We start from the raw sequence: 15,781 nt of genomic DNA on the forward strand, positions 1-15,781 counted from the left end.
TAATGTATGGTGATTAACATAACAATAAAAAGATAAATAAATAAAATTGAGGCTCTATTCCATGAGTGGTGGTCATGGAAGTTAGAACTATGTAATAGATAAGATGGTAAGACTTAGTTTTTGGCAGACCTGGGTTTGGATCTTAGCTCTGCCATGCACCAGCTGTGTGGTCTGGAGCATGTCTCTCACCCTCTCGGTTCTTCAGTTTCCTATTACTATAAAGTGGGGATGATACAAAATAAGGTGGTAACTTGACCAGAGCATAGATCTTGGTACTTAGCAAGTGTCCAGTGAGCGTTAGCTTTGTTGTTGTTGTTGTTGTTAAGCTGCAAGGAGGAAGATGCTAGAGAAGCCTAAGAAAGACCTTTCTAACAATGCTTGTCCAACAATAGAATAGGCTGCATGTGGGGTAGTGAGCCTCCCATCACAGAATAATACACCACCATTATCTAGGATGTGCCAAGGGAAGTCAGCCTTCCCAGAGAGTTTCCCATGTGTTGAGTTACTGTGAATTCCCCTGTGGCATTAGAAGCAAGTGGCAGTCTCCCTGGTCACCTAAGACACTTGACCCACAGACACAAAGAGCTTGAAGCAATAGACAGAAATGGTATCCGTGAAAAAAATAAATGCAGACCAGACTTATCTTTCCATCAGCTGCAGTTTATGATTACACATTAAATTCAGTTGCTTTCTTTAGGAGTCTGGTGTTGAGACCCATCCTCTCCAGCCCAGTGCCATCCATTCTGGCTTTCCCCAGGAGTGCAGACCGACCAGCCACCTTCCTAGTGTACACTAATTAATTTATCTCATGCTTATGATTTTACGGTGCTTAAGTGCTGGAGCGTTTCTGTTGATTTTTCTCCCTGCAAAGCACCTCACATTGCAAAAAGACGGTGAATCTCCCTTGCAAACACCGTCTGTCTCGGGCTAGGGAACAGCCCGCCGGCAGCCTGTTGTCTTGCTGGCACTGCCTTTTACAGCCAAAGTAACACATCCATTAATTTATCCTTAATGACATTTTGACATTCCAATCAGTTCATCAGATGTTCCATATGCAAGCCTTCTCCCGCACGGCCGGGCCAGGGTGCCAGGCCACTCTTGATGCATAATGCATGAAGCCAGTACACTGCTCAGTACCCTCTGACAGAAAGACACATCTGTTATTCACAGGCTGCATGTTCCTCACAGACCTGGCTCCCCGAGTGATCCACACCGATGCCTTCAGCGTTGTCTTCTTTTGCATTTCCAGCTTGCTGCACTTTGGGGAAGCTGGTCAGTTCAAGGAGAGGTGTCCTGGTTCAGAAACATACATACAACAGGGCTCTCTGAGGGGAAGTGAGAGCATGTCAAACCCTGACCCCACTCAAAGGATTTAGAGACGCTTTTGTTCTACTAATTCAGGTGGAAGAAAGACCTATGACAAACCTAACATCTTGAATTTCATTACCTTGTGACTACTTAAAAATAATGATCGCAGAGATATTCTGGTAACAACAATGGATATCAAAGAAGAAATGAAAATTATCCTTAATACCTTCCATAGAACACATCAGCATGGATGCACTTCCTCACAGTGGCAATCACAATGCAGACCCCGTTTCATTGTGTAGTTTTGTTGTTTGTTTTTTAACTTAACGTAAGCCAGTTAGCATTCTTCAATGTTGTTACATAGTTTTCATTTTTAATGGCACTCCATCATTTTAATAGCTGCATAATATTCCATCCGGGGGATGCACCATCATTTACTGAAGCAGTCCCCTGTCGGTAGACATTTATGAGGCTGTGACTGATGGTGTGCTATTCAAGAGAAGCAGCGGAGCAGGCTCCAGGAGAGAGCAGGGCTCTGCAGCCCCAAGACACGGGGCTCCAATCCCACCTGGTCCTTTTACCTGTTTTATGAGTTTGAGATTAACCTCTGGGCCTCCAATTCCTTACCTATAAAACAAAAGAAATGATCACTACCTTGTAGTGCTGCTATGAGGATTACAGGTGTTTTCAAGACACCAAGCACATGGTGGTATTTACCGCATGTTAAACTATTACACTCGCATGTCTATACCAGGGCTCGTGGATCAGGGGCAACCCTGTCCTCCCCGGCCTCCCTCCTGGGGACATGTGACAAGGCCTAAAGACATTTTTGATTTCTCACATCTGGGAGTGAGAGGAATTACTGAAATGTGGTGGGTAGAAGCCAAGGAAGCAGCTAAATGCACTGCCATGCACAGGACAGCCCAGTCAACAAAGGATTATACTGCCCCACGTGTCAGTGCTGAGATGAAGAACCCCTGGCGTACACAAAGCTGTTTTCCAATGTGATCTACAGAATATATATTTTTCCCTTGTTATTATTATTTCATTAGGATAAAGTCCTAAGAAAATGGAAATACTTAAGCAAAGAGTATATTACGCCCACCAGCATTTTAAGGAGAAATGGGGTGGGGTGGGGTGGGGGATGGGAATAAGGTTGGAAGTGACTGATTCAGGAGAAGAGGCAGCAGGTAAATGGTATGTGCTCCCCAGTGGGGCAGGAGGTAACATTCCATAGACCAGTTCTCCAGGGATAGTCCTAGCATATCCTAGGAACTTGGCAATGCAGGTGTTCGGGTCCTGCCTCGGACTCACCAAATCAGAGACTCTTGAGGGTGGAACGCAACCATCCCTGTTCTCACACGCTCTCTAGGTAACTCTGATGCACCCTCGGGTTTGAGAATCCCTGTCATGCACCATCTGTAGAGAAAGGCCCACTTGTACGGCTCCAGGACAGACACTTGGGGCAGAAATAGATTAAACGTGTCAGTTCTAAGTCATGGGCATCTTCAAATACAAAACAGAGCAACAACAAAGGAATTGAAAATGTGACTCATTCACTCATTCGTTTCGTCAGTCAACATTTTTAAAGCTTTTACGACATTGTGCCAAGTGCTGAACTAGGTGCTAGAGAAAAGAGAAATGTGAGCTAATGCATATTTTGTAAGTTATCATAATGAAGAATGGTGAGAGCGGCAGGCAGATGACAAGGATAGGAAATGGAGGTAAAGTATGTCCCATTAGGGAGAGATCAGAAAAGGCCTCCTGGAAGACGTAGGGCTTGAGACGGAACTCGATGGCTTTGTGGTCCGTGGGTGCATTAACTCAACAGGTGCTTGTGCCAGAAGCTGTGCAGGGCCCTGGGGCATGGGAAGTGCACGAGGCCAGCGTGGTCCCTGCCCATGTGGTTACAGTGTAGCGGGAGAGATGACCTTGGGGGCTGGCCGGCAGGCCAGTGTGGTTTCTGGATGGGAACTGAAGGCCTTGGGTGGGGGTGAGAAAGAGAGTGCCCTGGGCCAAGATCTAAGAAGAGGTGTGGCACAGGGATGCAGAATGCAGAAGGAGGTTCACAGAGTTGGGGAAGGAAGAGCCACAGAGCCTCAGCAATGAGGCAAGATGGTTTGGAAGAGGTTGCTTTGGATAAAGTCTGAAGGATTCGTGGTTGTCCATCCGCCCATGGATAAGCTGGATGGGTAAGAGGCATCCAAGAGGACACAGACAGGACACTGAGTTCAGCTGAGGAAAACGTCCCCGGGGGGGGCCCTGCACCTCAGGGAGGGCCGCAGAGGTGAGGAGTCCCTTCGCCGGAGTTGGCAGTCAGGGGCTGGATGTCCACTTGCTGGGGGCGGATTGCCAGGGGTCTTCCACCCAGGGGTCTCTTGGAGAATGACTCTAAGACCCCCAAAGGCCATTCCAGCCCAGAGAACCTAAGACCCTGTAACCTGTAATGACCTGAAACTGAGGGTCAGAGAGTGATTGGGAGAAAAACATCTACCCAAGTGTCTGGCTTGGTTTGTTGTCATATGAGCAAGGTATGGATGGAGCACGGAGGGCAGGGGAGAAAAAGTCGTTAACTTCGTTCCCTGGAGTGCTCGTCTCAGGGAGCAGGTCAAACACAAAATTAAGGTAAAAATAAAGCAGGAAAAAAGCATGCAGACTGCTAGTGTGAAGAAGGGAGAGAAAAAGCACTGGCATTTGCGGAGTGTCTTTTATATGCCAAAGTTCATGCTAGGGAATTTACACTTCTTATTTCTTTTTTTTATTATTATTTTATTTTTTTTGACAGTATTATTGTTCATCCTATTGTTTTAGTATGTTTTTCGGGGGGATGAAATCACAGGTATGGAATTTCCTGCTTAGGGGGAACACATTTTAAATGTTTATTCATTTTAAAAATTCTAAATGGGCATTACACTTATTATTATTATAAGAATCTAATCATCACAGTAACTGTGCAATCAAGAGCTTAGCAAATACCATTTTGCAGAGAAGGAAACTGAGTCTCATAGTCTCAGAAATGGAGACACAATTATGATTACACAGCTGGTTAGAACCAGGTTAGTCTGGAGCCAAAGTCCATTTCCACAGCCTTGAGAACAGAGGGCTATTTGCTTCGCCCAGGGGTTCTGAGTTCAGTGGTCTGAAAGCATTCTGGGCACTTGCTACTGCCTCAATCAGAGATTCTGCCCTCGCTTTCCTGTGAGGCATTACTCCCTTCTCATTGCTTATTATTTAACAAACACTTTTAGAGAGCTTATTTGGTAGGTGACAGATCCTATTGTAAGTGCTTTAGTATTTATAAGTCAGTATCTATTGCAAACGGTTGTCATAGAATTCACTATAATTAATCCCTATTTTAAAGATGAGGAAATTGAGTTATAAAGAAGCTAAGTAATTTTCCAAGGCACATAGCTAGTAAATAGTGGAGCTGGGACTTGAACCCAGGCAGTCTGGTTCCAGAGCCCGTGCTGTTCCCTCTGGGCTCTGCTTCAGGGTCCAAGGGGTAGTGTGGTGATGTGGTCAGTAGGAGGAGGGCCTGGCACCTGTCTTAGGCCTTCTGCTGCACTGGTTCCCTTGCCAGCCCTCTAGAGGATGGTCAGACTGAGTCTGACTTTGTCCTTAGTGGAAAGAACATGATACAGAAGAGAGCCAACCCAGGCAAGGAGAGAGGGGCAGCCACATCCAGAAGAGAGAAGCTGAAGCAGACAGACAGAGGCATAGACATGGAGAGCAAGACAGCAGAAAGATGGAGGTGACAGGTGGTGGCTGGGGTCCTTTGGCCTTTCAAATTGTGGTGGGATGTGCTGCAGTTACTTCTATAACCTTGCCATTCTGGTGGAAACACATAGAAGCCCCAGGCTAGGGTGATGCGATTGGAGAGGAACCAGCTACTTTCCAGAATGGGTACCCCACAGAGGTCTTGAGCAGACTGGTTGTGAGTGGGTGTGAGTGTGAGCTTTCTGCCTCGATGTGTGTACATATGTGTGTGAGTGTGTGTTTGCCTGGAAAGGAAGAGAGCCAGCTGAGAAAGCTTTGGGATGAAGGTGGGTATGTGTAGGTCCTTGGCCGAGCATGACATAACAAGGAACCTTAGAGAACCACTCAGAAGCCCGACTGCCTGAGTTTGAACCCCAGCTACATCTCTTAAAGCCTGGGTGGACTTTCAGTGAGTTACTTCCACTCTCTCTGCCTCCCTCTCTCATCTGTGAAATAGGGATGTAATACTCCCAATCTCATACAGTAATTGGAAGAATTAAAGGAGTTAATACACTGTGTTTGTGATAGCCTTAATAGTGCCTAGTGTAGAATAAGTGCTATATATGTGTTTATTAAAGAAATGAAATAAATTTGGGATTTATTGTGTCATGGAATTGTTATTCATTTCCTAGGGCTTCATAACAAAGTACCACCAACTGGATGGCTGAAAACAACCAGATTTATTCTCTTACAGTTCCAGAGGGTAGAAGTGTAAAATTAAAATGTTGGCAGGGTCATTCTCCCTCTAGAACTCTGAGTAGAGTCCTTCCTTGCCTCTTCCTGGTTTCTGGTAGCTACTGGCAACTCTCGGCTTCCAGCTACCTCCCTCCATTCTCTACTTCTGTCCTCACATGCCTTCTCCCTTCATGTCTCCATCCAAATTTCCTTCTTGTAAGGATACCAGACCTGTTGGAGTAGGGCCCACCCTAATGACTTCATCTTAACTTGATTCCATCTCTAAAGACCCTGTTTCCAAAGAAGGTCACATTTCAGGTACCAGAGGTTAGGATTTCAATATCTTTAGGAGGGGACACAATGCAACCAAAAACAGTCATTAAAAAGTATCTGTTCTTGCCTTGATTCTAAGATGCCAGCTACCCCCTGTAGTGAAATCAATGCCCAGAAAGGGGAAAGGGTGTGTCCCTGGTAACTCAGTAAGGGGTCGGGAGACCTAGAGCTGGCACTCAGATCTCCTACCTCTTGGTCCTACACTTTCACAGGCGAAACATGATAGGGACTCTTCACTGACTCAGACCAGCTGAGGAGTGGGTTCTCAACATCAGGGTCCTCAGACTTCAGCTTGTGTGGGGAGATTATTAACCATCCAGAGTTTCTGATTTAGTAGGTCAGGGGTGGGACCAAAGAAATTGCATTTCTAATATGTTCCCAGGTAAGACTGATGTTGCGGGTCCAGAGACAACACTGTTCTACATCGGTGGTGCTCAAGCTTGGTGGCACATTATAATCACCTGGAGAGCTTCTGAAAACCCACATGCCCAGGCTGTACCCCAGACCAATTAAACTAGAAGCTCATTGGTAATTTTTAAAGCTCCCCAAATGATTTGTGCAGCCAAGGTTGAGAAGTGTGTCTCTAGAATACATCAAAGGATGTTTTTAGAGAAAAGGCATTCTTCAGGGCATCCACTTTAGAAGATTCATATTTAATAAATAATGAGGAAATTCAAATTAGCGTGGCTGTTTCCTATATTTAAAGGATTACCAGAGAACATGTATTGAGTGCTTACTGTGTACCATGCACTAGGAAAAATGCTTTGCTAGCCACATACCATTTCATTTTCACAACCACCTTCTGGGAAAGTACTATTGTACCTTCTTTTTAGACCGGAGGAAATTGACATGCAGGGGGATGAGTAACTTGCAAGAGCTCACACAGCTAGTCTGAGATGGAGCCAGGTTTTGATGCCAGGCTGTCTGGCACCAAAGCCAGTGTGTTAACTGCTTTGCCATTCTGCCTCCTGAGAGTCGTGTGTTCTCCTTTAAATCCTGCACATATCCATAGCCTCATTTACGCTATCGACTCTGATGTGGTATAGCCTAGCCCCTGCCTCAATTACAGTAATTCTGAGTTAGCAAGGTTTGGAATAATGAGGTTTTGCTGCATTCACAAGGGACTAGAACCATGTATACCATGGACTGAATTTGCACTTCCAATTTCATTCCGAAAAGAGAGGTGGAGGATTGTTAGAACAGGTGTCCTGCGCTGGCAGGTAGAAAGCAGGGATTGGGTCCCGTGGCTTCTGCCATCGTGCCATGTGCCTTGGCTAAGCCCCTCCTCTGTCTGGGCCTGTTTCTTCTTGAATAAAATGAGAGGATGGTACAGTTCCCTTATAGTTCTGATGCATAACTTTAAAGATCCAATCGTACCAGCACAGAAGCACCCCGGCTTCAAAGGGTACAGTGCCAGTTTTTAATAGGAGTAGAGTCTCAGCTCTGTGTTTTCTTTGTCCACCTCCTATGGGCTGAGGATCTCTCTCTCTGGCTCCAATGTTCCAATCTATGTGGCTTCCCAGAACATCTATCCAGAGATACCAACAGAGGATGGGTCAGAGGAAGATCCCTGGGGGGAAAAGAAAGAGTGCCTTATCCATGTCTCCCAGGAGCATGGGCATAGCTCTTCACATATAGGGAAAAACCCTAGGTGGAACCCCCAACACTCTCCCCCAGTTGGCTGGAGCCTCCTGTTCCCAGCCCAGAACAGATTCAAGGGTTTTGCAGAATCCAGATGGTGGAATTCCCTACCACCTCTTTTCTAAGTCGCTTCTCAGTCTCTACTTGAACTTTTCCAGGGATGGGGTGCTTGTTACTTCCAAAAGCCTAAGCAGGGCAAGGGTCATGCCTGGCTTTTTACATCATGGTCTCTTTCTAAGAGCTACTGGTACAAAGTAGGTGCTCATTAAATATTTTTCCAACAAATCAATGAGCAAAGAGGAAGAAACTACTAACTTTGGGAAGGAGACAAAGACTTCCTTAAAAGTAGGGGACATTTGAGTTGGGACGTAAAAGATGTAGAGAAGATTACCAAGGAAGAAGAAATGGGAAGGACAGTCAGGTATTAGGCACTTCCAAAAGAGACCCAAGTACTTCTACTTTGTTCTTTCTTCCTTGTGTCAAGCCAACCTGTTTAATTTTGCCCCTGTGGCCACAACAGAGCCAGACATCAGATGTGTGAAGAGAGCATTCCTGAATATTCCCTCTCCTTGAGAAATAATCCCCATTGTTTCAGATGTTCCTTCTCTCAAAATGATTTCAGAACCTTTCACAGCCTTGCATTCCTCTCTTTTGAGCCATTCCACCTGACACTGTCCTTTATAAAGAGTGGTGCTCAGAATAAATCATAGGATTCACGGTCCGTCATGGGCATATCTCCTGCCACCTACCCTCACTCAGCTAACAAGCAAAGGTCAGAAAGACCTCAGAGTGATCTGTTAGAAGAAAGAATGCCAAGAGTTATGGTCACATCACATTGTCCCCACCTGTCAGAAACAGTAAACTTTGGATTGCTAGGTCTTAAAACATTCTTCAGCTCTAGAAATGTCCCTGCAGAGGAATAGATAGGTTTATGCATGTTCTCTTTTTACCAGCTTTTGGTACCCCCTGCTGGTGAAATTTTGTGACCCAGTTGGCAAGAAACTCAGAACAGCTAGAGAAAAAATTCCAAGTTTCAGAAGTCGGAAGTACTTGGGTCTTGAAGGATCTGAAGATTCCATGAGTTATGTGACTATCCTATTTATCATGTAACCATTTTATGTGATTTAAAAAAAAAAACATTCTGTAGCTATGGCTATTCCATGGGCTTTAAGTGAAAAAAAATTCTGACTTCTGTAAACATTCCATTAATTCTGCAAACATCACAAGAATTTATGACAACCACCAGAAGAAAATGCTAAGTTGTCAGCCAAAACTATTCATAAGTAGAAATATTTCAGGTTACAAACTAATTTTGTGCAGGTTTTTCTTCTTCATTCCTTGTATGTATCTTTTTTTAAAGTGGTTATAATTTGCAGTCGGATTAGGATGGCAATTTTTGCTGCACTTCAAATTGTAGACTTTTAAATATAAATTTGTACAACAAATTTATTGAGCACTGGCTATGTGCCAGACACTTAGCAAGAAATTGGAGTAGGTGCAAGAAGTCAAAAGCCCTTCACCCAAGAGGTTCTTGCCCTCGTGGGTGGGAGAGTTGAATCACTTCAGTTCAACTAGACAAGTGCTTAGCTGACAAGGCAACAAGGCTTTCTTTGATCTGCTGAGAGGGCTCAAATTACCTATTGGCATGCTTCTAGCTCCACGCATTTCTCCTCCTTGGCTTTCATCACTTTCGTGATTTTATATTTGTTTCTGTATTTACATGTTTAGCATCTGTCTTTGCCAGTAGTTTTTTGAAGGTCAAGGTTGTGTCTGGCTCTTGTCACTGTGATCTTACATCTAGCAGAGACCGGTACATGTAGGTGCTCAGTAAATATTTGTACAGCGGATAAATCAGCCAAGAAGAGAAAACCACAAATCTATTTAGAGGAGCAAGAGAAACCTCAAAGGAGAGGTGATGTTTGAATACTGCTGAGCCTTGAAGGAGGAAGAGGAGGTGGCCAATGGAGAAGAATGGGGACGCATTAGGGAATATAGAGTATTGAGGAATTGTTGGGGGATGAAGATAGGTAGTTGGTGTTTCCTAAGAGGAGGTGTGTGTGGAAGATAAGGCTGAGTTGAAGCCTAGAGCCATAGCCTTAGGGTCTTTCATGCCCAACTCATTGGCTTGGATTTTCCCCTCTTTTAAGGAAAAAAGGGGAAGGGAATCAGTTAAGCTCTGTGGTTATAGGAATAAACATGATTTTTCCTGTATTACCGAAAGGTTTTTTAATACTTAAATTTTCAATTCTAATAGAATAAAGATAGGTCCCAAAACTATGGTTTTTGTGTTTTATTTCCTTCTACATCCCTTCCTTCTATTTCCACTTTGTAGCTGTGTTTGCCAGTTGCCGAAACACCTGTCTATACATTTTTATGTAGAGCATCATCATTACCACGAACACATAGTGTCAACCATGGGCTAAATACTAAGCATGTCATACTCCTGAGTTTTTACAACTTGGTTAGCTGTCCAGTTTTTAAATATCTATGTTTTGGAGAAACTCAGGTTTTCATTTTTTATCCAGGTTTTCAGAGCTACCCAAACATTTCTGTAAAATGCCATTTTTCATAGATGCAGCAAGACCTTTTCTTATTATTCCTTTGGAAACAAATGATTTGTGCCTAAGACAACTCTCTCCATATTATTTCACCCCTACTGGAATGAGATTGGTGGGAGTTCTGCCCCTACGGAAATATCAAAGCTACTAGTACACACTCACTTCTAGTTTTAAAGTTAACTTTCTTATTGGATTTCCTTTTATTTCCTGCTGGTGCAGTGTGAGCAGAGCTCAGAGAGAGGCAACGGATCTGCTGTATATCTTTTCAAATTTATGATTAAGAAGGTCACATATACATTTTTAAACACACTCCTTTTTGATAATAAATGAAGAATAAAATTTTGAAATGCCATCAGTAGTAGACCCACTCATTTCTCTTTCGCTGGTGCTCCCCCTGCCCCCAGTCTGATTGCCTGGCAATGGTGAGAAAAGGCCCAAATGATCCAGTGCTTCGCTCTTTGTTGTCTCTGTCTGCCAGGAGGATTCTGACTACTGGAGCACAATGCCTGTGGCCAAAACAGCCTAACCAAAACACACATTCCTTTTCCCGAGGGTCCTTCTTTCTTCAGGCCAATGGAAAAATAAGAAAAAGAGAAAGAAAGGAAAGAAAAAAAAGAAAGAATTCCATTTTAGGCTACATTTGTCTTCAAATTGTGGCCCAAATCAGGGAGATAAAATTCTCCTGTTGGGGGGCATTTCCTGGATCCAGATTCGCTCTTCCTGCCTCTCCACTCTGCTCTCTGCTTGCAGAGCTAGATCGACACAGGCTCCATGCCTCCGGCTTCCAGTTGGTTTTAGCCAATGAGAGCCGCTGTTCGGAGTTCAGGGGGAGAGGGGAAGATGTAGTCAGGGTGTTTATGTCTCTGGTTCCCTCCCTGGGAGGACCGGCTGGATCCCTTGAGAGAGGCTGCTGCTTCTGGGCCGGTGGTCTTCTCTTGTCTTCACAACTCTCTCCTTCAGGGTTCTGGTTGCTGCTTCTTCTGCTTGTCCCTCTGGACACATGGTGGCCAACAGCTCATCTGTCACTAGAGTGGACCTTGCGTCCCCCTTCACCCTTCTTACTTTTGGCAGTAGTCCTTTTGCACATAAACTCTCCCCAAATTATCCCCACTTGAGTGTGCCATCTGTCATTTTTCTGTGCAGTCTGCACCTAGATTGAGGGACCCATGTGTAGGGGGTTACTATCATACTATCAAACCAGAACTGATGGTAGATGAACTCCCCTAAAATACTTCTAGGTCTAGGGTTATTCTTTCGTATCATACCTCCTCTGACAGGGAGATCATTACCTCTTGAACTGCCTATTTTTGTGACCAAGCAGGCTCCATTTTGGAAAATTATTTCCTACATGGTGCTGAACTTGACTTGTCTGAGAGATCTGTTGTTTCCATGCTGAGGTAGGCATGATCAAGTTTGAAGTTAAAGCCAAGACCTATGGAAAACGGAGCAAGAGACCTGAGAATTTACCCCCCAGATATTTAATATGCCCATTGCCTTCCACATCACAGGAAAAAAATAACTATATTTAGAATCGGAAATGTGGGGAAATCTCAGAAGAACCATGTTGGTTTTTTAGAAATATTTGAAGAACTATTATAGGCAAGAGGTATTAGTCATATTTTTGTATTTCTAATGATCTAAGAACAATCAGTAGAGAAATAGATTTGAAATCCATATGGAGAACTTTGTAACCCTTCAGTTGCCTGGGGAGGTGTCAAAATCTCTATCACTTGATATTCAGGGATTTCACGGTGGGTCTCCTAGAATGAGGCTGGACCAGTAAGGATGACATAAAAACAAGAATAGCAGTTGCCACGTGTTGAATGTTCTCTCTGTGCCAGGCACTGTGCTCCATGTGTTTCGCACTTGATCCCATTTAATCATCATGACCCTAGGGGTTTGGTCTAGTTGTTTCCTGTAGTACATAGAGGACAAGTTCAGAACCTGAAGAGGCTAAAGAATTTGCTGGGGTCATGCAGCCAGCAGAGACAGGATATGAACCCAGGCCTTCCTGGACAAAACCAGTGGTTTTAACCTCCAGTGATGATGTTAGAATGACCTGGGGAGCTAGGTGGCCACACACTGACCTCGCCCTGCCCTGCCTTCATGAGCCAGGGCCTTTGTGTGCTTTTATCAGCTCTTGAAATGATTCTAATTTCCATTAGAGTTTGGGAACCACTGCTTTAAACTAGTATTATTATAAACACCATCTGGTTCTGAGGGTCTTTTATTTCTATGAGAATAGTTAGGCATCCAGTTCAGCTTTCAGTGTTCTCCTTTGAGCTACAATACTAACTACCCCCACCCTCACCCTTCACCAACCAACAGCCCCTACTTCAGTCTACCATTGTTTGGTGTGTTATTTTGTAATCTTAGTCCCTGAAAACATCAGACGCCATTGTGAATCTCATTCAGAGCCTTGGGAACAGAAAGATCAATCTGGCCTCTTCCCCCCTTTGGAAGGAGAGCAAGGGAAGCATCATGCCAAGTCTCATTGATTTCCCTTTTTAAGCTCAAGTAAAGAACATACCTATTGTTGGAGATGAGCCAGGATAAGTCTCAAATTTCTGAGTACAGGAAAGCCATTAATGATTTCAGGAGGTCTTAGGCTTATTCCACCTTGGCACTGAAGGACCCACCATGACTGTTTCTGGAGAATGATCCAGGTTTGGGGGTTGAGGATGATGAGTGGGGAAGAAGAGCAATCTGGTCTTCCCAATGCTTTAATACAACTGAGACCATCTGACTGTGATTTTTTTCCCCTTGCACATGTCCCAAAGGAAGCTGGCCAAGAAGCAGAAGGAGACACAGAGTGGAGCCCAGAGGGAGATGGGGCCTGTGGCCTCAGCCGACAAACCTACCACCAAACTCAGCACCAGCCGCAATGATGAAGGCTTCTCCTCTAGCTCTCAGGACGTTAATGGATTCAGTAAGTTGAGTCAACTAAGGGGAAGGGAATGCCCATGGTCCAGCTTGACCCTGGTACCTCTGCTGTGGACCCCTCACAGTGGTCAGATGCTATAGGGCATGAGCTCAGGATGCTTCCCTGGGATGTTCCAAGAAGGTTCTCCCTGGCAGAGACTCGGGGCAGCCCATCTTGAGGGAAAAGGAGAATTTAAGACTGTCCCCCAAAGCAGGTAGAAGTGGGGGCAGGCCATCTTAACTACTTGTTTACAAAATTAATAATATTTTTTTTAAAAAAGAGGACATGGTTGTGCCCATAAGGAGAAAAACATGCCACACTGAATCGAGTGTCTTACAGTTTTCAAAACAGTGTTTCATATAAACTATGTAAGGTAGGTGCATCACGGATTATTACTGTCTCTGTTTTAAGTGCTTAGGAAACTGAGGCTCAGACAAGCAAGTTCTCCAATGTCCCAGGGCTGTTGAGTAACATATCCAGACCTGGAAGCCAGGCCTTCCAAGCCTGGCCAGGTCCACTGTGAAGCCAGTGTTTCCAAGCGCTGTTCAGTCGGGAGCCCCTGAGCCCTCATTCAGAGTGGATACAGGATCCCAAGCTGACAGAAGTGGCTAAGATTTCAGGACTAACCGTAGTCCAAAGGAGAACCACAGGACTGGCAACATTTAAAGCCACTCAAGAGAGCTAAATTTTGTTCTCATCTTTCTTTAAGCCCGTCTTTTTCCTGGCCTTAATAGAAATGCTGGATCCCCCAGCCTCTGCTCCAGATTGGGGAATTCAGAAACTTTAAAGGACTATGAGCATAGACAAATGTCCTCCACACACTGCATCAATGGCGAGTGGAAGAAACCATAATGTATAAAAATCACATAGATATGATCAATTTGGGGTGGTGAGAGCCCATGAGAAAATGAAGAAAGAAAGGAAACAAATATTTATTGACCATCTTTGTCCGCTCCATGTCCTCCTGTAAGATACTTTGTATGATTGGTCCCCTTTTGTAGATAAGGCATCCAAAGTTCCATGCATTTGGCTGACCTTCTCAGAGTGACCTAGCTAATTCCCGATGGATCCAGGTTCTGAGGGTAACCCAGACCCATGATTGCAAACCTCATGTGCAGCACAGAACCCATCTGAGAAAGTTTTCAAAGAACACATATGTAGGCTGTGCACCTTACCAACTAAATCGAAATCTCCTGAGAGAAGGAGGGGGAGGGAGATGAGGGGTAGGGTAGGATGTGGATTTTGTGAAAGCCATTTAGAGGGTTCTTAGAGACACACTGGTTAAGAACCCTGAACTTTGAGGGAAGCAATAGCCGTTTTCAAATATTGACATGCTGCCTTAGGAAAGAAATTAGTTTTACACCTATAAAAAGGTTGAAAAAATAGTAAAATGAATACTCCGATACCTTGTACCTAGACTCACCAATTATTCACATGTACTCTCTCTCCGTGTGTGTGTGTGTGTGTGTATCGATATGTATATCTATATACTGATGATAGATAGATAGATATAATTTTCTGAACCATTTAGAAATAGGTTGCAGACATCATGACCCTCTATCTCCAGAGAATTCAGCATGTGCTTCCTAAGAACTAGGACGGCACTTCAACATAACCACTCTGAAATTATCTTACCCAAGAAATGTAACCTTATTTCGGTATCTAATATACCGTCTACAGTTGAATTTCCTCAGCGGCCCCCACATTGTTGTTGTGGTGGTGGTTTTAATCCAGGGTCCCGTCAAGTTGTTCACATTATATTTGGTCATCATGTCTCTCCATCACCTTTCACCTAGAATGGCCCTCCCTCCTTTATTTTTTCTTTCAGGCCACTGACATCTTTTTTAAAAAGTCTAGGCCAGTGGTCCCATAGGATGTGGCACAATCCAGATTAATCTGATGTTTTTTCATCATGATCACATTCAGGTCAACATGTTGGCAAAAATTTGACCTAGATGGTATCATATACCCCCCTTTGCGTTGTATCAGCAGACAAACGCGATCCCGTTGCCTGTTGTTGGCCGCGCTGAGTCTGCGCACCTCTTAAGATTGTGTAATAGCTTTAAAGATAAAATCTAACATTGCACACTGATTATTTCATGAGCAAATATTTAACTTCCGTTTTCCTCAGAGAGCAGAGCAAGTTTATAGTCTGCCTACCCACGAAGCCAGTCCTCTTTCCTTTCTCAACGCAGATGAATCGCAGGGATCCATACCTTCCCTCAGGAAGGGGAAAAGGGGAGAGTGTCATAGGCGTCCAGGAGAGGCAGACAGGGAGTTGACAGGGAAGTGGGCTCGGTGTGTCCTTACAGAAAGGTCCATCCAGAGCTCCCTGAGAATCTCTGCCTGGATTAACCTGTCACAGATTCTCCTGCTTTTGGCCCAAGGGCCAGGAAGTTCAGTAGCAAGTCTAGCTGATAGAATATCCTGGCCAAGTGATACCCATTCACCCAAAACCTGTCCTGGCTAGGCCAGATTCTTTTTTTTTTTTTTTTTTTTGTTTATAGTTTATTTCCATTGTTGAGAATGGGACATTTTTTTTATTAATTTTTTTATTGTTATGTTAATCACCATATATTACATCATT

The 15,781-nt window shown here is 44.2% G+C and overlaps 1 protein-coding gene across 1 annotated transcript in view; it reads left to right on the forward strand.

The window, feature by feature from the left end:
• PTPRT (protein tyrosine phosphatase receptor type T) overlaps positions 1–15,781 on the forward strand; it is a 1,128,529-nt gene that overhangs the window by 970,149 nt on the left and 142,599 nt on the right. The window contains exon 16 of the mRNA XM_073880268.1: positions 13,052–13,200. Within this exon, the coding sequence (XP_073736369.1) occupies positions 13,052–13,200 (149 nt within the window). The remainder of the gene's footprint in view (positions 1–13,051; positions 13,201–15,781) is intronic.

The sequence above is a fragment of the Callorhinus ursinus genome, unplaced genomic scaffold (genome assembly GCF_003265705.2).
Source record: "Callorhinus ursinus isolate GAN/ISIS: 27379988/994484 unplaced genomic scaffold, GSC_fseal_2.0 scaffold38, whole genome shotgun sequence".
Classification (NCBI taxonomy): Eukaryota; Metazoa; Chordata; class Mammalia; order Carnivora; family Otariidae; genus Callorhinus; species Callorhinus ursinus.